The sequence below is a fragment of the Cydia strobilella genome, chromosome 8 (genome assembly GCF_947568885.1).
Source record: "Cydia strobilella chromosome 8, ilCydStro3.1, whole genome shotgun sequence".
Taxonomy (NCBI): domain Eukaryota; kingdom Metazoa; phylum Arthropoda; class Insecta; order Lepidoptera; family Tortricidae; genus Cydia; species Cydia strobilella.
The window spans coordinates 6,836,000-6,859,449 of record NC_086048.1 but is presented as its reverse complement, the minus strand read 5'-3'; the positions used below and the strand labels follow the sequence as shown (position 1 = coordinate 6,859,449).

The 23,450-nt window shown below is 37.3% G+C and overlaps 2 protein-coding genes across 4 annotated transcripts; both read right to left on the bottom strand.

The window, feature by feature from the left end:
- Positions 1-1,684: 1,684 nt before the first annotated feature.
- On the bottom strand, positions 1,685-7,823 carry LOC134743323 (venom allergen 5.02-like). The gene is made up of 6 exons (XM_063676716.1): positions 7,565-7,823; positions 6,999-7,117; positions 6,128-6,209; positions 3,895-4,076; positions 3,281-3,378; positions 1,685-1,880 (listed from the first exon to the last, which is right to left on the bottom strand). Exons 1-6 carry the CDS (start codon positions 7,626-7,628, stop codon positions 1,778-1,780), a joined length of 648 nt encoding a protein of 215 aa, XP_063532786.1. The 5' UTR covers positions 7,629-7,823; the 3' UTR covers positions 1,685-1,777.
- A 6,979-nt stretch (positions 7,824-14,802) lies between these two features.
- Positions 14,803-22,886, bottom strand: LOC134743540 (protein FAM76A). Of its 3 annotated transcripts, none has more exons than XM_063677035.1 (8): positions 22,653-22,886; positions 22,436-22,500; positions 22,031-22,134; positions 19,622-19,731; positions 18,311-18,420; positions 17,624-17,745; positions 16,352-16,473; positions 14,803-15,751 (listed from the first exon to the last, which is right to left on the bottom strand). In XM_063677035.1, the coding sequence occupies exons 1-8, from the start codon at positions 22,746-22,748 to the stop codon at positions 15,518-15,520; spliced, it is 963 nt and encodes a 320-aa protein (XP_063533105.1). In that variant the 5' UTR covers positions 22,749-22,886; the 3' UTR covers positions 14,803-15,517. The 3 variants fall into 3 exon arrangements, with proteins under 3 accessions (XP_063533105.1, XP_063533103.1, XP_063533104.1); XM_063677033.1 differs by having other exon boundaries at positions 14,804-15,751; positions 17,615-17,745; XM_063677034.1 differs by having other exon boundaries at positions 14,804-15,751; positions 16,352-16,467; positions 17,615-17,745.
- Positions 22,887-23,450: the final 564 nt, after the last annotated feature.

The following is a 23,450-nucleotide window of genomic DNA, read 5'->3' as shown; positions in this document are numbered from 1 at the left end:
TAAGTTTCTGTACTGTAAAAAATGGGTCTTAAACAGGCGGGCCAAAAAATGAAAAAAATTTAAGATTGCCCACTTTTACTTACAGTCTCTTAACTCCACGATTATCAACTTTATGGTCATGACTCAAAGTCTATAATCCAGAATAAACATGGCATAGTTTTGTCGTATAGGTATTAAGTCACTAAGTTCAGTAATTCACCTCCAAACTTATGTGGGCAAAGTCATAAAAAAATGCGAGTCTTCATACAAAATCCTAAATATGCTAGGGTTGTCAATTGTCACTTTTACCCAAATTATAAAGAAACAATTAAAAATCAACAATATTTTTTTTATACTGCAAAGGAAGTGTACAATAATATAAAAATTAACAAAAATATTAATTAATCAAAAGCAGTGCCATTTTTACTAAGCATTAAAAGTAGGTAACTACAGATAACATAACAATAAACTTTTTAAACTGCAAAGGAAGTATAAAGTAATATAAATAAAGCGGTTGTTGCTTATATTTCCTCTTAAAATTAGCAAAATAACTTTAAACAACGTTGCATGGTAAATGCCTCCTCGCAAGTCAATAATAACATACCTACTAGTGACAACCCTAACGGTAAAAATGTGCTGGGCAATGTTGTGAAAAGTGATACGTAAATACGATCACGAGATTGCCCACGATCATAATAACAAAAGTAATGCATATAACGTGTTGAAATTTCGTCTACATCGTTTCTAAGCTGCATATTATTTACAGTTAAAACTACATCCCTGTAGGACTCTCCTGGACCGATATCCCACGGAAGTTTTTTTTAACTTTTTTTGCCCGCCAAAAAACACGTCCTCAATTGAAGCCGGCTCACGCGTGACTGAAGTTAGGCACACGTCAACTAATAGGCCAGTGTTGCCAGCAATATGATTAGCTTTAACCACAGGTTGAAAAGGGAGGTGTATCTGTTACTAGTTTTATGATATTTCACTTCTACTGGAATGTGATGCGGGGGGCAAAGCTATGTTGAAAAGGCAAAGTTGTAACTTTCTACGGTAGGTATTTTAAGCCTCTTTGTCGTATTTTGTTAATTTTATTTTAGATGTGCTGTCGGAAAGTTACCATAATTGCGAAATATTATCATGAAATAATTTTGGAACTTGAAACTTCTGATAATTTTGTGTGAGGAACGAAAGTTTTCATTTCCGAAATGAAACCTTTCCTGAATTTTCTGAGAAACTTTCCAACTTTTTGAAAACTTTCCGCAAACTGAGCAATTTTGTAGGACGTTGACATACTGCCGCATTAGTCTCTCTTATAAGGTAAAAATACAATAAATATTAAAAAATAAATTGGTGCTTAGGGTAAGATTAAATGAAAACTACTGAAAACTTAACTAATTATTAAATGCTTATACCGTAAACTGGGGTGACATTAAAATGTGGTGATATAATTTTTTCGCGATATAAAATATATAGGTGGCTTCGTTTTAGTTTAATTTAATCCATTGCTACGAACTGAGCTACTAGCATAGCAATTTGATACTAAAACAATTAAAAATTAAACATGTCACTACAAAATAAAATCAAAACAAATGTGCTGATGTAAATTCAAATTTTAACGACCCCTTAATTTACTAAGATGTTATGTTGATGTCCAATGTCAAAAAATATGCAACTAACTAGCCCAGAGATTAGCAAACTACGGCCTGAGATGGATAATCGCAGACTCACACTCAAAAAGTTTGGAGATCCCTGAACCAGTCAATCAAATCGTGTTGTCGTTTTAGTCAATGAGCGTTCAGCATTTGCTTCCGTACTGTCTCGAGCAATCGCCAGCGCCGCACACAAGTTTGCCGCTGCCGTGGCCATTTCTGTAGGGCACTTGGCCTATCCAGTTACCACTGAAAAAAAACGATGATGCATTTAGTGATATGGAATTATGGATGGTAAGGAAATGAATCTTCATGTATCAAAAAGTGACCGTAAAAACAGTAAATAGGCGGTGCCACCATACACCGAAGTACCTAGTAGCAGACCATACCTAGTATTTTATATAGATGTGCACCCGTGCGACCGTGAGGGACAGAACATACGCAATGCGACAAATTTAAGAACACGTTTTAACATTCTTGACAACACACCAGAAACAACCTACGTAATTTGGTCGGGTTATTTGCTGCCCCTCCCCCATTTCATCCCTACATTATTATACCTCTATGGTTCATGTCATAGAGTCTCCTATATATTACAATACTCTTTGGTCTCAGAGCCTAGGTAGGCCACCGGAAAGATTAGGAAGTATTATTTAAAGCTGAAAGCGGTCACTTTTGCAACAATACTGCCATAAGAGATTGGCATCCTTTCTATATTTAGTAATTAACAATCAGAGATCAGTTAATAATAAAGACTGCTAACTCATTATATATATTGCGTGTCTATGCAGTTACTATTTACTTATAGCTAACTTTTTATCTCAGGAGTGTCACTAGAGACAGATGGTCATATAAAACGGAAATCCCAGTACAATGTACATTAGGACTGAGACTTCTTTTAAGTAAAGCCATCTAGTTTCGACTCCAAATTAACATACCTAACTCAATTTAGTAGTCAAGGTAGGCAGTTTTTATTATTCACTCGTCACCATTAAAATAATAACAATACCGAAATAGAAGGTTAGATTAAGATCTTTATAATCTTACATTATATTTCCTGGTTTAATAAATAAAAGGTAAGAATAGCAGCTAATGGTAGCAGAGTGGTTCTGTTGTGTTACATTTGAAGCGGAGATAGTAGGTTCGGGTCCTGCCTCTGTCAATGACGTACCAATGAGTGGTGCGGAATTGTGTGTACCTTTGGGGAAATATCAAACTATATTTTCCATAAAGGAGTCCGGCTAAAGAACAAAGCTTGGTTTCCCCTCTTCGGTATATAAAAGGTTGTCTGGAAGAGATCGCTCTTCAGCGATAAGACCGCCTGTTGTCTACTTCTATCCTTAATCAATTGTTTCTGTAAGCTGTATCTTTTACTGAGGTGTGCCAATAAAGAGTATTCTATCTATCTATCTATATACTCGTAGCTAGATGACAAAACTGTTCTTAGAAATCCAGGATACCTTTAGAATGCAACCAGGAAAATACTTAAATGAGCACAATATAGTCTGGTAAGCCAACTTTGTCAGTAGATAAAAGTAAATTGGAAAAATGTAGGCGCGAAGGGTCGGCCTCCCATTAAAATTTCGAAAAATGCGACTTTTTCACACATTGGTTTGCCAGACTATAATAAAAAAAATGTAAATAATTACGCTGGTCCGTAGTTGCAGACAACTGTGAATTTGTTCCAGTTTCCGTCGTGATGTTGTGACACTGCGCAACCGACGTGTGTTGAATCGGACCATATCATCTGTAAACAATTTTATTTTGATTTATTGGTTATCAATATAAAATAACTAATAAATAAGACATCTCAGACAACAACGGACTCGTAATATAAAAGTAAGAATAGAAAATGCGACAGAACAGAAACCGCTCTGTAGGTATAAAGCAAACCACCGCTCGCGAGCAGCAATGCGGCTCTTTTAGTGAGATGTGGCTCTTTGAAATGCCGGAAGGATTGTTTTACAGTCTTCTTTTTCAAGAAGTTTAACTGGCGTTTTTTTTTCATTAGCATAATAAAGTCAATATTGTCGTTTTGTCACTAGCTGACTCCCGTGAAGTGCCTTTTATACCTATGAAGTACCTACATATTGAAATTGTAACTAATTACCTATAGGTAGTAGGTTGAGAATGTGGAAAAAGGAACCACCGCGCCGCAAGGGCGTATGGACCTATCCACTACTTAGTTAAAAGAACGAGAATTTGTCTCTTAGATTATGAATGGATCTTAAGGCCAGACATTTTTAACTCTCCTAAAGCGCACCTGCGTGTAGTGTCCAATCTTCTTGCTGATGCTTGCAAAATCAGACCCCTTTATGGGTCCAAAGGTATAGTCCTTGTACTCTTCAAACCACGACTTTAGAGCGTTATCCACATTCAATTTGTACGATTTGTCTGTGGTCATATACCAGTAGAGATTTTCGCCCGTTTGGAACTTTCCGGATCCTGAATAAAAATAAAAAAAATTAAATCACCTAGAAACACTTTTGAAGAGTTTCGGGAGAGAATAAATCGGAAATGCTTGAAATTTATAAAGAAACCGGGCACCTCTACATATAGTCATATTAGTCATTGAGCCACTGTTTATAATTTGATCGAGGCACTTGGTGTAGCGATGGAGATCGGAGTGGCTTTGTGAAGTTAATTTGGAGTTGTGCAATTTATGGAACTCTGGGTCTGGTGTTGTATGATAGGTAGCCAACTAGCCAATGCTGAATGCAGACATTGCCATACATACAAAATAAAAAAGAAACGTTATTTAATTATTTAGATATTTTTGTTCAATTTTACCCCTTCTAATTACCATTTGTTTTTTTGTGACATTATTTACACCTACTTAATAAAATAAACTGCAAAAATATCCTTAATTTAATTGCTAATAATTGATAACAGTTGTTTGGATTCTTCCATCAAAATATAGACCTGATCGCTATTAGCACAGAATCTGACATGTAAGACAATAATGTAATTCATAGCTAGGGCTAAGTCTCATCCAAAAGTGCCCCGCCAACGGACGCCAGGCGCTTCTTTCATCTCAAAGCGGCCACCAATCCGTCAACATTTTGGTCCACCTGCCATCACTCTGCCAGGCAACATGTCCCGCCCAACTCCATTTAAGCTTGGTACTGACGTCTCCCACATCTCGCACCTTGGTGCGGCGTCGGATCTCGACACTCCTCACTCGGTCTTGAAGTTTGATACCGAGCATGGCACGCTGCGCGCTCCATGGCTCTCTGTGCTACTCGTATTTTATGCACAGCCTTCTTAGTGAGCGTCTATGTCTCGGCACCGTATGTCATGGTTGGCAGGACACATTGATTAAAGAGGCGAATTTTCAGGTATTATGAAACGTTATCAGATTTAAGTATGTCTGCTAGTTTGTTGAATGCTGCCCAACCCAGCTGGATTCTCCTGGAGATCTCCTTTTCCTGTTGTTTTTTGTCAAAAGATAGAATATGTCCAAGATATACGTATTGCTCGACCACCTCCAGTTCTTCCTCTTCTACCATTATGGTGAGATTCGAATTGCCAGTGATGTTCGTCATAAGACCAAAGGGTCTCGAACATATTCATCTTATCCTCAAGACCAACTTTTAAATAAGCATGGTATATCCTTGGATTATGCTTTGGAGATATTCAGGGACTCGGCAAACAAAACAATATCGTCGGCGAATCTTAAGTGCGACAGCTCGACAAGAAGACCCCATGGATGGTACCGCTTATGGTATGGCTTCTAGTACCGCCGTAAAAACCTTGGGTGAAATGGTATCTCCTTGTCGCTCGCCCCTTTTGATGTAAATCGGGTTACTTGTCTTGTGAAGACGAACTTGCTAGGTTGCCGAGCCGTACAGCTCCTGAAGCAGATCAACATAGCGCGCATCTATGGAACAGCGATGAAGAGCGTCAAACACGGCCCAATGCTCGACACTGTCAAAGGACTCGAAGGCCTTCTCATAATCGACGGAGGCCATGCACAAGGGACGGTTGTATTCGTGACATTTCTCCATCAACTGTTTTACCGCGTGAAGGTGATCTACTGTAGAAAATCCGCTTCGAAAGCCGGCCTGCTCGGGTGGCTGGCATTCATCTAGGTTACGAGTGATGCGGTTGCAAAGGAACTTGGAAAAAAGTTTGTAAGTATGTGAAAGGAGGTTTATACTCGTATAGCGATAGTTAGCAAGTTTTGAAATGTCTCCTTTTTTGTGTATGACCGTCACGATGGCAGTTTTCAAGGACTCTGGAGTTCGAGTATCCTGTATGACCTGGTTATTCTGGTTAAAGAGTGTTGCGAGAATATTAAGGACAGGATCGCCACCAGCGCGTAGTAGATCGGCTGTTATGCCATCCTCACCAGGAGATTTGTCAGCTTTTATGGTATTAAGCTTTTCTAACTTCGCTAGCTAATACATACAACACATATATAAATATTAATGAAGTTTACGCGATTAAAGTCCCGTATTCGTTTGATATTTATAAGATTAACATGAAATACTCACCGACGGTTCTATCAGGGTTATGACCGGAAGGATTTGTGGAAGCCCAATGCTCCGCCTTGGCTGCTAGTTCTTTGTCCCAAATCTGTTAAAGTGTTATTGACGTTAGTTACTAGGTACATATTTATTAATATGTTTATTATGAGTCGGGAACAGTGAGTCGGGTGTTTAGTATGTTTAATAATTAAACATACTAGATCAGTTTCGTTCCGTAGTCTTACTAGATTCGGTGTTAGGTTGACCCAATAAATGTTTCCGACTCATAATAAACATATTAAAGCATTTAGATCTGATCTAAATTTTTGAAATATGTCACGATAGTTTAATTTCGAATATTAAAGCATATTATGCTCAAAATTATTGCCATTAGATTTTATCCAGGCGCTATACTTACTCTAACAGCTGGAACTATTTCCACGCAGACGTAGTCGCGGGCAAAAGGTAGTATCTCATAAAGCCCTATTGGTTAAAGAATGATCCACAATTTGAAAATAACGTCAAGAACTTCATAACATTTATAATTGTAGTTTACGGGTCGCTACTCAATCTTCGAGAGTTGTTTAATGGATAGCGTTCGTTTTTACAGTTTGCTTAGGTCAAATTAATATAATCAAACGATAGGTAATTAAAATAAATGTTGTTATCCAGAGAGGCAATGCGGCCAGGCTTCTGGGCAACCTACCTACAAAGCGATCATGATTTAGGACAATTATTTTATTTATAAGTTATTAATTATTAATTTAAGTGTTTTGTTATGATTTTAGTCACTTTATGTTTAATGGAAATTGAGATTAATCTTTAATATTGTATAAACAAAGTAAATATATAGGTAAATATTCAAATAACACTTCTACTCATGCAAAAATATACTTACTACTGACTTCATCTTTTCAGCGCCTGGTTGCCTGTCTATTTTCCCATTTGCCACTTCAAGGCGCCTTGAATTGTGACCGTCCACGAATTGATGAATTTGCTGACACGACAAATTTACCACTGAAATTAAAAATATATTGTTGATATTATGTAGTAATATGTAGTCTACTTCATGTGACCGATGTTGTCAATCAACCGGCTTCGTTTTGCCGAGACATCCTACAAAAAATGATTCCGATTCCGTTCAGTCTAAACAATTTATTCCATGCTCACGTTTAGGTAAATTATGAAACTGAATGTAAAATAATATTTATTTAGTTTTGGCCCTTCTTTAAAATAATTGCTAATTAATTAGGTACAAAGTTAAATAAAAATAACATACATTTGCATTTTCCGAGACATCCTACAAAAATGAATTAAAGATTCCGTTCAGTCTAAACAATTTATTCCCTGCTCACGTTTAGGTAAATTATGAAACTAAATGTAAAATAATATTTATTTAGTTTTGGCCCTTCTTTAAAATAATTGCTAATTAATTAGGTACAAAGTTAAATAAAAATAACATACATTTGCATTGCGCTATTTGCGCTAGGCCGATTATGGTACAAAATACGAACACACGAAAAACCATTGTTTCAATAACTGTCGCTTGGCGGTGCTGACTGTTGACTGTGATTTTGATTGCGAGTCGTTTGTGTTATATCGTACCGTAGTGTATTTATACACTAGACTAGAGTAAACAGTTAGTGAGTAATGCATACAAGTGTATTGTGACGATTTTACAACGCAGGAAACTTTTACTAATTTATAGGGTTGTCAAAACGTACGTCATCAATCAATCAATTTCAGGAGTCGTAAAAAAAATTATGGAAAGAGCCTAAAATCATCATAAGCTTTAAGGATTTCAAAGAGCCGCCTCTCTGTAACTTTATATTTTCGGGAAACTAAAAACTTTGATCCTTATCAATTATCCTTACCTATATGTATAAAGTCAGGTGTGGTCCGACTTCGAAGATTCCCTAAGTGTTTCTCTTGTCCCGGTGTTTCTCTTTCCTCACCTGACCTCAATAATTAAAAAAAAAATTGTTAATGATATTATTTTCAAAATTGCTTTCTTGACATGAGGATATCACGTATCATTTGTGGTATACTGTACAAAAAAAAAAACAGCCATATCGTGTCTGGAAGAGGCCAAAATTGGTATGTTTCGAAAATTCTTTTTGTTTTAATTAAAAAAAAATGCCCGAAATGTAATGATGTGATATATTTTTAGAATCGCCTCAAAAAGCCCTTTCGTATGATACCACACTCGATAGGTTTTGGAATTATTTTTTTTCCATACAAAAATAAATGTTTTACCACTGCCCCCCCCAGCGAATTTTTTTTAGAAACTGCGGGTCAAAAAATTTGTTTCGACCTCTAGTATGCGTGTGCCAAACGGCTAACCTGTACATCGATTTGCGGTATTCCTTTGAAATTGGGGTCGAGCGGCTTCCGCTATTACTGGTACAAGAAAAATGCTACGTACCACGTAAAATACGTGAAGCGATCGAGATTGGGCGGCGCCCTAATTTCAATCGGGATAGCGGCGGGGCTGTGCCGCCAGCATGGGAGCCTGTGATTCCTCAGCAGAATGCCAGTGAGTGTTGTGACAGTGTAGTGGACATAGTGAGTTCGTGCTGTGTGTCGCTACAAGTGTTAGGTGACCCAAACCCACTACTATGCCCGCCTACAACGATAGCGCAAGACCTGGCCCAACCGGCTTACTCGGCGCGCGGCAGTACGCGATACATGGCCCTCGTGAACGCTGCTCGCACTATTAGTGCTTGAGAAAGGAGACCTAGGCTCTCTGAAACATGTCGCGCGAGAGAATAAAACAAGTGTGTCTAACCCGTAAAATTATTTAATGTTAATAGTATGTCTCACAACAGTTTAAATTCGAGAATGGAAGTTATACAAAAAATCCATTTAGAGCAGAGTTTTCATTGCTTATCGAAAAAAACGTCCTTGATGGATAGTAAAACGTCCTAGAGCAGAAATGTATCACTTTTAGCCCGTTCCAGAGATAAACAAGAAGCCACTTTCAGAGCTTGACAAAATATTTTTACACAGTTTATTGTATACCTATATTATTAAGCATAGCTTTGTTTAACTTTTTCGATTTTTTGATTCTTCATTCTTAATTAAGTGCATGTATAAATGCGATGCGAGTGACAGCCCTGAAAAAAATCTGTCCATTTACATTTAGTGCGTCATGTCATGTCATCTCATTCGATTTTTTGACAAGCGTAGTAAAGGCAGCAGATCGACAGCATGCCAAATCGCAATGACTTGAACTTGACTTTCAACGAAAACAGTAGCATCAGTTTATTTGTTACGAGACAACATAGGTCTAGTGTTTTTATGTCAGTGTCAGTCTATGACGTGTTATGGGATGTTTGCTTTGATTCCAATGACGCAAATATACAATAGACGTAGCGTAGCGTAGCGGAACCAGGAAAGGGATAATTTTAAACTCCAGCAATCCACCTTTTCCCATTGCGGAATTCTTCCCTACACGGCTCTGACATAACTAGTTATATTGTTTTATCCCATAGATCTTACTAAAATCAAAGAGAATAAATAGTATACAGGGTTATTGTCATAGTAAATTTTGTAGTCACAGTAAATTTACTGCCATCTATCACTATACCATAACACTACACAAATTAAAACTAAAAATGAAAATGTATAAAAATATCAAAAAATTTATATAGGCCGAAAATCTGTTTACCCGGTGGGCCTTGATAAGGTCCATCATACAAAAAATCCTATTTTTTAATTTGAACCTTGTTGTATGGCAAATTGGGATGAATTTAGTAGATGTAGGTCCAGAAAAACAGATCTCAAAATTCTTCTATGCTTATTTTTTTAAAATCAATACGTTCTAATATACACAAAGGTATTTTAACGTCTAAATGTGCCATTTTTTCAACCTGTGTTAATTTTGCATATATTTTAGTTGGCACTTTTTTTAGACCGCGAACATTTATTGAGCTATATCTATTCGTACCATGATTAATCAAAGATGGACAAATATTTACCACAATTACGAATAAGGAGTGAAAATTCCCGATAAAAAGCTTGAAACCCCCAAATCTTCTATGAATTTCACATTTTGAAAGACCTCCATCTACACGACTAGCGCCCCTAGCAATTAAATTATGCGTAATGTATATATATAACTAGTGTCCAAGCGAAACCGGATTTTATGCCGAAACCGAAAGTTCGGTTTTGTTCTAGTTTCGGCCGAAACCGTCGCGGCTGAAAGGTTCGGCAGTTCTTTGGCCGAAACTCAACTTTCGGCCTAAACATGATTTTTATACCGAAACCGAAATTTCGGTCGGTCACTAATCAGAATACCTACACACTATTTCTGATCACATTGTGAATCAGTTCAATTTATTTACAAAATCAACTTCGGAAACGGATATCATTATCAACTGAGGTGTTTACTCATAAATTCCGTTTTTATTACCAGCCTAGATTATGTATTACATAGTAAAACATAAAAATATTTTAAGAGTAAATAAACCGTCACGTTTATACACTAAACTCATGCTTACCACGTTGTCATTTGGTCACAGTCAAGTTTAAAAATATGGGTGCATACAACTTACTCAAAAATATGTAAATAGTTCTTAATTCCCGGGACATATTTTTGAGTATGATGAGTGCACCCATATATATTGGTCAGAAAACTCGATACCGATACCGGTTAACTGGGGTTACTTTGAATCGTGGGCAAACTGATAATTGATTATGATTTTTTAAACTATAGAACTGAGAATTGTTTTCTGAACGCTTTCATCAATGGAGCTAAGTGTTGCTGTTAGTACTAGATATTTCTTGTAGAAAAGTAAGAACTATATCTCATTTTGGACATGACATGAAAAACATGAAATGCTAGTTCTATGGATGAATAAAAGCATTCCACCAAGTATCGCTCTCGCTGTTATATCCCATTGAGAGACGATAACACGATACCGTGTCTTATATAGTAACTAGCTTTCGTCTGCGTTGAATCAGTTACAGCAGCTAGAGTAAGTTTAGCGCCTGGATGAAGTGTAATAGCAATCATTATATTTGAGCATAAGCTTAATTGCTTGACATTAATTATCAGGCAATTCATTAAATATCTCAATTTCAGCACCCTTTTCAGTCTCTTTAGGGATCATTTCCGACATAAAAATTATCCTATCCCCGGGGCTAAAACTATCTCTATGCCACATTTCAACTAAATCGGTTCAGCGGTTTAAGCGTGAAGAGGTAACACACAGACAGACAGATTTTCGCATTTATAATATTAGTATGGATTAATAAGGAAATATTTGAAATAAAATAACGATTTACATAAATGAATTTTATTGTTTTACATTACATACACTTAAGTTTCATTCACAGATCAAAACGGAATTCGCGCCGCATTCAACATAATAGAGGACTAACAGTATATTTACAGCAGAATATTTTGGTAGAGCCACAGTCTATTGTTTTTATAGAATAAGAGACGAGTAAATATTACGACCTGTATGACGTTATTCATAAACGCGTTAGTGGCCTGAATTACCGTTTGTCGTTATCTGTCATCTTGTCTTGAGTATTTGTAAGAAAGGGAAAAAATAATAAAGGGTAATCTCTGAACTAATATGGGAACGTAATAAGAGTAGGTGTCACTTTTGAAAAGTTATGTATCCGCCCGTGTCTCTTATACATTTACTTTTTGCGGGTAACGAAGATTATAGTCTAGAATTTAATCATCTTTGATTATTCGGTGAAATTAATTTGCCTGACTGGGCTTCATACGTAACAATATCTCAGTACCTTTGGTGGAATTAAATTATGATTACTTTTATTGCTATTTTAAAAGTCGACTGCACTCACTAAGTCAAATAGTTTGTTCCGCAATATTTTATTACAATTATTGACTTTTTACAGGTTTAACTTTGGGTCATAATCATTCAAAGAGCCAATAAGTGGCGTTAGCTTCATTTAGCTGAAAATTTTGAACTTTTAAAAGTGAAGTTATTGACCCCTTCATTTAGTGACTGTTTCAACCTAGGAGGATATAACCATTCAAACGGAACCGCCACGTCTGTAATTTGCTGTACAAAAAAGTCTGCCAATTTTTGTGGGGGAGGGGAACGTCAAATGTATGTAAATGTAAATAGCCATGTCAGATAAACGTCAGTCCATACATTGTGTATGACCATTGGCCGACTATTTTCGACAGAGGAACGCCTGTTAATGGCTACTCCGTTTGGTTATATCCTCCTAGGTTTCAACAGTTGAAAATACTCTTATGTAGGTATTTCTAGCCAGCAACAGATATATGTAAATTAAATGATCAAAATCAATATATTTATTGAAGTTAGTATTTGAATTTGAACAGTGGCTTGAACATAATATCTGCTGCTGATTTGAGATCTTGATTTTCACCACAATTATTTAAATTGCTATGATTTTCATTACACTTGTCGATGTGGCTTGTTTTGATATACATAGTTGAATAACATCCAACAAGAGGCCTGTACAAGGCTTTGTTTTTCCATTATATGAAACGTTTGACTTTCGTTACCTCTAGTTTCTTTTTTTTCTATATCTTTCTTTATAATCATAAAGTCTACACTTTAATGGCGGTGTATTTTAATGTAGATTTTATTCTGTTCATTTTACGGTTGAAAATTAAATAGATCACAAACTATTATTATGTAATTTGCATCCGCCATAGATCATCGTAGTCGGTGCCCTAACATAAGTATCCACTTTTCTATACAGCTAGTATGGCGATGTGGGTACTTGAAGTTGGAGCACTTATTGACTACAATAAGTGAGTAATAGAGACGTAAAGTCGAAAGAATTCTGTTGACACTACTAGCTAAAAATAAAAAAATGTTCTATCGAACACCACAATATTGTCTGTATGCCCAAATGCCCACAACAAGGTTCTTTTTCAAACAACATTCATAATTTCAAAGTACGACTTAGCTGTATTTTATACTGTCACTCATTGATATCCGGATTCCGGAATCACTTAATATCACTTATCAGTATCGCACATTCACGCGTGTCCAAACTAATAAATTAATTCGTCTAAAACACAATGATATGACAATAATACTTATTTACGTTACAGTACCGGGTGTCTTTGCTATCTTAAAACTAAGACTACGAAATAAAATGTTAAAACCTATTGAAATAAACACAATTCTACTATGAAAGCATTGAGTTTACTTAATATGTCTACACTGATAATAATAATGATTACTAGATGACTGGTTGGTCAATATGTATAAGACTAAAAATCATGATTGAATGATTTATCAGAGGCGAACACGAATTTACACCTTTGTCATACTTTTTCGAGACTCAAGATGTTGTCTAATATTTGGTTTCATAATTAATTTACAGATTTTGCAGGCCATTTTTTTTTTGTCATTTCAATAGCCTGAGGGGTAGCCCTCGTAGATCTTGTTGATGGTATCAGTGGCGGGCCGTCAAACGAACCCATTGGACAAGCAAGAGTCAAATTAGCCCGATTTTTCTAGGATAAGGTGCTTAATTGTCTCATATTACGCAAACCCAGGTTCAGGCTCAGGGCTCGGAACCGGTATTGAAACACCTGTTAATACCGTTCCAAATCCAAAACGTTATATTATTTCGTTCATTACGCGAACTAAAAAATTGCGTTCTCTCTCTTAACCGGTAAGAGGGGATCGATATATGTAACATGCATCTAATGTATGTATATTCTTCATTGTACATAGAAAAACACAGTTACAAAGAGAATTAAATACAACAAAGGCGAATTTATCCCTGCATGGGACCTATTCCAGTCAACCTTTGAGGAAATGATGATGATATAATACCGGTCACTCTCGGCTTTCGGAGACCCTCGGATAAACTCGTTGTCATACGTGAAATAGATAGCAGTACTTACTCGTTCTATCTTGCTTAGATCTTTTTAATTCAACCGGTTAATTTCGTTCCACAAAAACGGAAGACGAACGAATTTGACATAAACCGGTGTCTCAATAGAACAGTTCTTTAACCGGTAACCGCAAACGAAATCCTTTTCGTTCCCGGATGAATGAACGAAACCGATTTGAAAAATAAAACGGTTTCCGAGCCCTGGGTAGGCTAGCTACGCACGCCCCGCCACTGATAGGTATTATATAAAAGTTCAAACAGCACAGGCGGAGACCGACGTTTGTATAAAACCGTTAGTGACCGAATTATAAAAAAACACTGATCACTATGGACCCGCATGACTTTCAATCATTAAATAATTATCGATTTTGTTCAATTATCCCTGTAATTTAGGTAAAATTGGAAAAACTATGTTGCGACAACAAAAATTAAAACTTAAATTATTTAATTGAAACCTACTTATGCTTAAGTTTTAAAAAGTCTACAAATTAAATCATTTGTAGAGTAAAAAAATAAGAGGAAATAGTTTCCACGTCTGATTAATATTACTAGTTTACAGGACTGTTCAAAATTTGTTGCATTAAACAGAAACATCAATCAAGCAACCATCAATAATCATAATGAATTTATAATGGTAATTATGGGTGAACACGCATACTTGACGTTTTTGACAAATGGACCGTTAGCCCCAAACGCCGGTATAAAAAGGCAACATGAGGCAGGTGCAGACAAAACGAGCCGCCTCGCGAGGAAATTGCCGCGCGAAGCAACTCGGTCGGTTGAGACTTTTCTCGTCCGAGGCAAGACAGAGCGGCTTCGCGCGGCAATTAGCTCCCATGCATGATTTTTTTTTAAATTTTTGTAATCATAATTTTTATTGTTTGAACACCGGAAAAAATAAAAATACGTTTGTAAACCTTCACATTATTCTATTAAAAAATATTTAAAATGTTGAAAATTTTCGAGCAGTTGAAACGCTCATAATTTTTGGCGCGAATTCGACAGAGCGTGATGACGTCACACGTTGGACAGTCCAACTGACGTTTGCTACTAGCGACCGTCTCGTGTGATACGGAAGGGTCCTGGATTTTCCCTAGGCTACCATCCCCCCACACAGTCCTACAGCTCTACTTGCCCTAATGCAATAGAGCCCAAGTCAGGGTAAAAAAAAAAAAAACGTTTGCTACTAATGACACTTATGTGAACTAATCTGTGAAGTTTGGAGCGTTACGCATGGTTAATAATTAAATTTTTTGTACTTTGTATTTATTATTTTAAGTAATTAAATGATAATTTAATAACGGAAATGCATTTGTAACATGATATTTATTTATTTATTTAATCTTTATTGCACAAAAGAAAATACAAATGTACAAATATAATGGTAACAAACATCCGAAAAAAAAATATTTCGTTCAAATATAAACTTTACGCATGAGGCTAATTTCCTCGCGAAGCGGCTCGTTCTGTGTGGACCCGCCTGTTTATTACAAACTGATTTTCACAATTTACCTGCAACAAATTAAGAATAGGCTCCAATAATGAATTGTCCTAATTGGTGCTTGGACTGTCCGTGCCGCTGCCGCTGTTCTCAGTGTTGAGCGCTGTCTTGGCGATTTTGTTGTTCTTCTTGGCGGACTTGCTGAGGGTGGCCACCTCCTTCAGCAGGTTCTGGATCTTGGTGTTCATGAGGTTGAACTTGGTCTCGTTGAGGCGCTCCTTGTTTTTCATCTCGTTTCGGATGTCGGTTGTGTTGTTGTGGTGCTGTGCCTTTAGCTCGGTTATCTACAATGTAAAATTATAATAAAAATGTGGCGTTATTCATGAACGTCTGTCAAATCTTGACTGAAATTCAAACTCTGTTTTCTCACTTTGTGTCCTTACTTTGATATTTAGTCAGTTCAAAATCGCAAGCCTCTTAACTCCGTTCGAGGTTATGGGGTTTGTGACTTTAGCTGACGATATCTACCTAACAGTTAGTTTTGCTGGGCATTTCGACAAATCGACATCCAATGCCTATTTTGCGTGAAACGAATTAGCGCTACTCTAACTATGTTTTGTTGTTTCTTCTTCTTCCATGCACGCTCTGCACATGGGGGCTGTCAGTTTTACCCGATATCTAACAATAAACTCACTTAGGTCGGGTTGCACTAAACAGTCTGTCACCGTTTAAGCGTTTGCTAAATCTTATTGTATGGGAAGTTTCATAGTTCTCAGCTGCTTGATGTTGATCAGTCTGTTAATTGTGGTTGGTCCAACTGGCCCTTAGTCCATATTTGGACCAGCCCAACAGGAAAGTTACTTCCATCTTACTTAAAAAAGAGCACTGACAGATATGTTAATTCTCAGAATGTTTCAATAGATTAGCTGATGCATAATACATACCAGTTTATCCTTAGACAGTAGCTCGTTATCCTTCTGTTGGACTTTTTTCTGCAAGCTGGCAATAGTTTCTTTCAGCTGCGTCATAGCCACTACGTGGTCGGAACTGTTCGGGTCCACTTCACCTGGAACATTCACAATATTCTGAACCTTACGACGCTTATTTCTTTAACCTACACGTAGGGGTTCACTGTTCAAACACAACGCCTATTATGTGTATACTCTCGCACAGCGACCAGCTAGTTAGTTATAATTTGTTGAGCAATACACTTTTCGTCAGTCGCGACATATTAGACATCTAGTGTCGAGTAGCAGTACTGAGAGTTTCGCTACTTGACGCTACGAAATAAAGCGCCTTTTGGTAAACTGATGTATGGAGTTACCACTCTTTCTTTACTTATATTTCTCTATGCTTTGACGTGTGTCATTTTCCATGTATTTGTTTCGTCATTAAAGATTGGATTTTGTATGTAGTGAGTGAGAAGTGCGCCTGTGTGGACGTTTCCCCCCGCAAACAATGGCTTAATGATTTGTACGGTAAGATATCGCTTGGGCTGCTCCCTTGCCGGTGCCGCCGGTGAAGCCGGTGTTGCTCGAAGACACAGAATAATTACACAGAATAAAGATAGATATAACTCCGTAATAGATGGATACAGTCTAAGGAAAAAACGTGCCTCGAAAATCACGAAAATTTTATTCTCGATCAGATGTCGCTACTACCTTTGGCCTACTCTCGTATAGAGGGCGTTGACGGTTTCGTTTGTTATTTAACAATTTTGACGCATATCAGTGAAAGAACATGGGTCAAAATAATAAAAATAATTAATGCAAATAAAAAAATCATTTATCCATATTTAAATACATTTTATCGTATTTTTATAAATCTTCATTTTTAGTTTTACAGTGTGTCGATAGATGGCAGTGAATTTACTGTGGTTACAAAATGTAATATGACAGTACCGCTCTATAATATTATATCCTCTTTGCACAGAATAATAACAACAAAAATTTAACTTTTTTTTTATCTGATATTTATTGAGGCTATGGACACCCTAGGTGCCTAGGTGAACATGTCAGCCGGGTGCTTTCATAGTTCCCTACTCAAGGGAGAGGTCAATAAAGTGGTACACACTGAGGGCTTTGTCTGATAAAGGCTCGTCTGTCCATTGTGCATGGAGCCCAGACGACCAAAAATAAAAAAATAACAAACTAAACAATAATATTAAAGTCGCAAAATAAATAAAACAAAGGAAGCGTAACAGTTACCTCGGTTACCTTGCATGGGGTTCATCTTGGACTTCTTCTCCAGTGGCTGCGAATCGTTCAGCGACGAATCAGAGGTGTTGATGGATTTTATCATGTCTGATTTACGTTTCTCCTTGTGGTTGCTTTTTGATCTGGAATGTAAATGAAGGAATAAGTTAGCACCTTCTAGCCTAGTCGGTAGTGACCCTGCCTGTGAAGCTGGAGGTCCCGGGTTTGAATCCCGGTAAAGGCATATATTTGTGTTCATCACAAATATTTGTTCCTGAGTTATGGATGTTTTTTATGTATCTATATATATATATCGCCGTCTAGTACCAACAAACCAAGCCTTATTGAGCTTACTGTAGGGCTAGGTCGATTTGTGTAAGATTGTCCTATAATATTTATTTATTTATTATTTATATTGGCTAAACAAATTAAGAATCGCAAAATTTTCCATTTGTTACAATTTCAATTCCTATTTTCCAAATTAAAACTTCTTTTCTTCTTGGGAAATTTCCAGAAGGTTATTTTAAACTTTTCTCAACTAGAATCAAATCATCAGTCAATCATTAAAATCAAATCAACTTTGCTGCACCTTGAAGCATCACAAACAGTTTATTTCCTATTTAAGGACCTAGTTGTTGTCATTTCAGAACTTTTCAACGTTCACTTACAATTATTGAATTAAGTAATAAATGTTTAAGTTTTGCTCACTTGTGTCCCCTATGCTTGTGCTTGTCCACAGAAGAGATATGCTGTTTGGTGCGCGCCAGCGCCCGCTTGAGAGACTGGGTGCACAGCCAACACAACAGCTTGCCATCAACCTGGAATCATACAATTGTTGGATGTGAAACTATGAAATGGGACATTCTTATTTTTATCAGTCATTGGATGGGCATTCATGTGAGATCCAATAAGAATTTTGAGTTAATTTAATATTTTTTTTATATTTTACTAACCTAGTTATTAGTATGGTATGGTACTAACAAATTATGGATAAAACGTCTTTTTTTTTATGAAATAGGAGGCAAACGAGCAGACGGATCACCCGATGGTAAGCGATTACCGCCGCCCATGGACACCCCCAACACCAGAGGGGTTGTAAGTGCGTTGCCGGCCTTTAAGATGGGAGTACGCTCTTTTCTTGAAGGTTTGAAGGTCATATCGGTCCGGAAATACCGCAGGCGACAGTTCATTCAACAGTTTAGCTGTGCGAGGCAGGAAGTTTCTAGAGAACCGCACAGTTGAGGACTGCCAACCATCTAAGTGGTGAGGATGGTAATGTTGTCGCGTAGGGCGATGGCGAAAAGAAGCGGCAGGGATTAATCCGAACAATTCCTCGGAGCACTCCCCGTTATACACGCGATAGAAAATGCAGTCTGAAATAAACTTGTAATTTGTGATATATTATATGTGACGTTCCATGGCTAAAAGGTCCTTATGCTCGATATGGAGTTAAGCATGGATTCTAAATCTACATTATATAAGCTACCTAATACACCCTAAGCACCAAACTTTTTTTGGTTTTTGTTTGGTGAGCTAGTAGCAACTATGAAATGTATATGAAAAACAAAACAAGTGATGTCATGGTGAAGTTTCCTGCTTTTTATTTCTTTGGTTCCGACATATTACATAGAAATTGTGTCAAAAAACAAATGTGGTCTATGTAGGGTCTATGTTTTTACTTGTGAAATAATTTATTTTAAATACTCTGTTGCTCAGAAATGCTTACAATAAAAACCGGCAAAGTGCGAGTCAGACTCGCTCACCGAGGGTTCCGTACTTTTAGTATTTGTTGTTATAGCGGCAACAGAAATACATCATCTGTGAAAATTTCAACTGTCTAGCTATCACGGTTCATGAGATACAGCCTTGTGACAGATGGACAGACGGCCAGCGGAGTCTTAGTTATAGGGTCCCGTTTTTACTCTTTGGGTACGGAACCCTAAAAAGGGTTGTTTTGGGGCCTTCAAGTGATGGACACTGAAATGCTGTATGTATGACTAATAGAAAATGTGATAATACCTTTTTGCTATCATCATGGCGGTCAAAGGCACAGCGTTGCTTGCATTGCTCGCAAGTGACCGCTGGGCCATACTTGCGTTCAGAGTTTGCACAGCGCTGACATTTATTACCTGAAAAGTAAATAATTATAAGTATATAAAAGGATACCATTTATCTTTAATGCTTTATGTTGTGCCGAAAGGCCTTAAGGTCCACATAACACGTGTCCATCGGGACATTTTATCTCCCAGTCTGGGCACCTTGGGGGTTCCGGGACCTAACAGTACATCGTTGGCGTCACCAAATAACGGTAATTCGTCCCCAGCGGCACCCATTCCTCACGTTTGCTTCGATAAATTGACCGAACTTAAAGCTAAGGTAAATGTCCTAAAGCACATCCCAAAGGCCGCGAGATCGTATGCTTCTGTTTAGCTGCATACTCCGCAGCTGAACCAGCAGCACCGATGGTGTGACTCAGATGGGACGGGGCAAAGGTGCTAACACACGTCGCGTCCCATAAGAGGCACCGACCCTTCTGCCAAGGAAACAGCTATGGGGCCAGACGGTATACCGGCAATATTCTTGAAGAAATGTAGTCATGCATTAGGTGAACAGCTGTCACATATAATGTCATTGTCTTTTACGTCGGGTACATTGCCTAATGATTGGAAGGAAGCCACCGTTACCCCTATATACAAAAAAGGCGACAAACTGACTGCAGCGAATTACAGACCAATAAGTCTAACGTGCATTGCCTGTAAAGTAATGGAAAAAATTATCGCTAAATGTATTAGACAATTTTTATCTGAAGAGCAAATCATAATTGAAGAACAACACGGTTTTATTCCTAGACGGTCAACGGTTACTAATCTACTGATTTGTCTTGATTACTGGACTAAGAACTGGAACGAACACCTCCCAACGGATGTGGTTTACTTAGATTACGATAAAGCCTTCGACCGGGTACCTATAAAAAGGCTCATTAGTAAGCTGGAGCATTACGGGATCCGTGGAAGACTTCTGAACTGGATTCAAGACTTCCTAAGTGCAAGAAAAATGTAAATCAGAGTAGGGGAGGACCTGCCTGAACCCATTGAGGTTCTTAGTGGTGTCCCACAAGGATCTGTCCTCGGTCCAAGCCTTTTTGGGATTTTTGTCACCGATCTTAAGTCCATTGTCAAATCTACACTGTCACTGTTCGCCGATGACACAAAAATAATGGGGAACCCTCTCATCTCGCATAATATCATTCAGGAAGACTTAGATCGAATTAGCGGGTGGACACAGGACTGGCTCATGTCACTTAATTCGAATAAATGTACCATTCTTCATATTGGGCCCACAAATCCTCAGCTTGCATATACCATAGGTACGCAGGTCCTAGAAGAAGTGAACTCACAAAGAGACCTTGGAGTCACTATAACAAGCAACCTGAAGTGGGATAAGCACATTCTGGAAATAACAGAAAGAGCCTACTCACTAGTATACCTTATACGGAAGACCTTCAAGACAATTGATAAAGCACTGTTTCTAAAACTATATAAGACGTACATAAGGCCTCTTCTGGAATATGCTTACCAAATTTGGAGTCCATACTTTCAGAAGGATATAACTTTACTTGAAAAGGTGCAACGCAGGTCAACTAAGATGGTATATGGATTACGTAATAAGCCATATGACCAAAGGCTTGCCAATCTTGGTTTGACAACCCGGAGCAAAGAAGACAGCGTGGTGACCTCATTGAAACATTCAAGATCATACACGATCATTATGACTTACCTGAACTAAAGGACCTGTTTGTTATGAGCGAGAATAATCATCTAAGAGGCCACAGCTTAAAGATTATTCGAGTTCCCAGCACAAGCAATCCTAGGAAGCACTTTCTATCAAACCGCGTCGTACGCGAGTGGAATAAATTACCAGAAGCAGTGATATGTGCTCCTTCAGTGAACACCTTTAAAAATAGACTTGACAAACACTTAAAACAACTAATAAAATGAACACTAATAGACCTAATAGTAAAAAAAAACAAGTGCAGTGATATACACGCATCAGCTTTCAGCTGCTAGTGTATCAAACAATATAATATAATAATAATAATAAGGTGCTGCTTGTATATGATGTAAAAAAACAATATTGTATATAGTTTGATAATAAGTAATAATTTCGTATGCCAAAAGGTACATCATAGCTGTTCCTTAGAATACTGTTACCACCTATTTATGTACCTGTGATGAACAAATAAAGAATAGATTGATTGTAAATTAGTTTTCATCTTTTTTGGTCATGTGCCCAAAAAAATGTGTCAAAACAAAACTTTATTTATGTTCATAAAGCCATTCCATTGTAAAACAGGCTTAAGTAAATGAAGGAACAACTTCAAACTCAGCAAACAAATTAACTTGGATTTAAAATATAAAGTAAACTTACCAATGAAGGCAGCAATGGTGTTGCAGTATTCACATGCTGAGGGTTTCCCATAGGCCTTGACATTAGCTTCACATTTCTTGCATATTGAAGAAGTATTTGATTTGCTAAAAATATGAAAAAAAGTAAACATTAAATATGTATTAATAAATATTTGTCAAAATTATGGCAAAAATTTATTTTGCTATATTTTGAATGACATAAAGTAGGTAATGTGACCGCCACAGTAAGATGATATGCTTTACAAAAAATCTTAACAATTTAACACGGGCATTTGCTACGTAGAAATTAATTTGAACTAAATAATTGTAATGTCATCTCTTGACCTCAATAATTTACGCCATTTATTGATGAAAGTGACTGTTCTCTTTAATGATATTATGTTTGGTAACTTGCTCTGGCGCTGACCTTGTTTGTTGAAACTCCGACCGGCAATACGTACACTTGACGACAGGAAAAGATCCGCGACATTCCTGGAACCCAAAGAAAACCGTATCGTATTATATCAAACGTGCGTCATCAAGCAAGACTCACTAATAAAAATCATTTAAATATATTTTTTCTACAAAACTCAAGCCTAAGTGAACTTAACAACTTGTCAAATCGTATTTTGCACTTTAAATACCTTGCAGAGCTGTTCTCCTGGAGACAGTTCTTCGAAAGGATGTCTCGAGAAACAGCGAGAACAAGCAAACAAAGGGGTAGATGCAGCAGAACTCATTATAAACAGAGGGAATGAACCGATTTTGAGAAAATGAGCACAAAACAAAATAAATTTAATGACGCACTACAAATAATTTAAAACACAATGTATTTATGACGACGTCGCGACGGTATGTAGTGAATTGTACTGCCGCCAGCCCGCCATATTGAATAGCGTCAGCACGTCAGCTGTCGCTTGCCGTTTTAGGGTTGCCCAAATAAAAAAAGTAAATTTGCAAACCAACATGAACTAGTACATGTAGAGGACACACCGTCGCACCGCACCAAGGTCATTGTGCAACGCATCCATAAGTAAGAGTGAGAAAGCGATATCTCTTTCTCGCTCTTACTTATGGGTGCGTCACATTACATTGCGCCATTTAATTGATCGATTGAATTCGTTGCGTTGCACCTATATATTTAGCCGGCAATCATTTAAAATCGCATGCCATTTATTGTAAGATCTATTTATTGGCTCATAACATGCGCGAGCTATTGGTCAAACAAATGTTCTCAGTAGAAAAAGGCGGCAATTTAAAAAAATATAGGCGTGAAGGTATATCGTCCCATAGAAAGTTTGAATTTCGCGCCTTTTTCTACTGAAAAGACTTGCTTGACCAACTATACTTGCTTTGTGCAAGCACATAGAATAAACTTTTTTTTCTAACGTGCTATGCTATTTTGTATGCTTGTTCAGTCTGCTGAACTCTGCTCTGCTGTT

Excerpts from the sequence above, each read along its gene's own strand:
- LOC134743323 (XM_063676716.1), bottom strand. The coding sequence starts at position 7,628 with ATGGTTTTTCGTGTGTTCGTATTTTGTACCATAATCGGCCTAGCGCAA. Across the intron at positions 4,077-6,127 it reads TAACCCTGATAGAACCGTCG|GATCCGGAAAGTTCCAAACG; the intron begins GTGAGTATTTCA and ends ATTTTTATTCAG. Across the intron at positions 3,379-3,894 it reads AGATTGGACACTACACGCAG|ATGATATGGTCCGATTCAAC; the intron begins GTGCGCTTTAGG and ends AATTGTTTACAG.
- LOC134743540 (XM_063677033.1), bottom strand. The coding sequence starts at position 22,748 with ATGAGTTCTGCTGCATCTACCCCTTTGTTTGCTTGTTCTCGCTGTTTC. Across the intron at positions 18,421-19,621 it reads GCCATGATGATAGCAAAAAG|GTTGATGGCAAGCTGTTGTG; the intron begins GTATTATCACAT and ends GTATGATTCCAG. Across the intron at positions 15,752-16,351 it reads TACTGTCTAAGGATAAACTG|ATAACCGAGCTAAAGGCACA; the intron begins GTATGTATTATG and ends TTTACATTGTAG.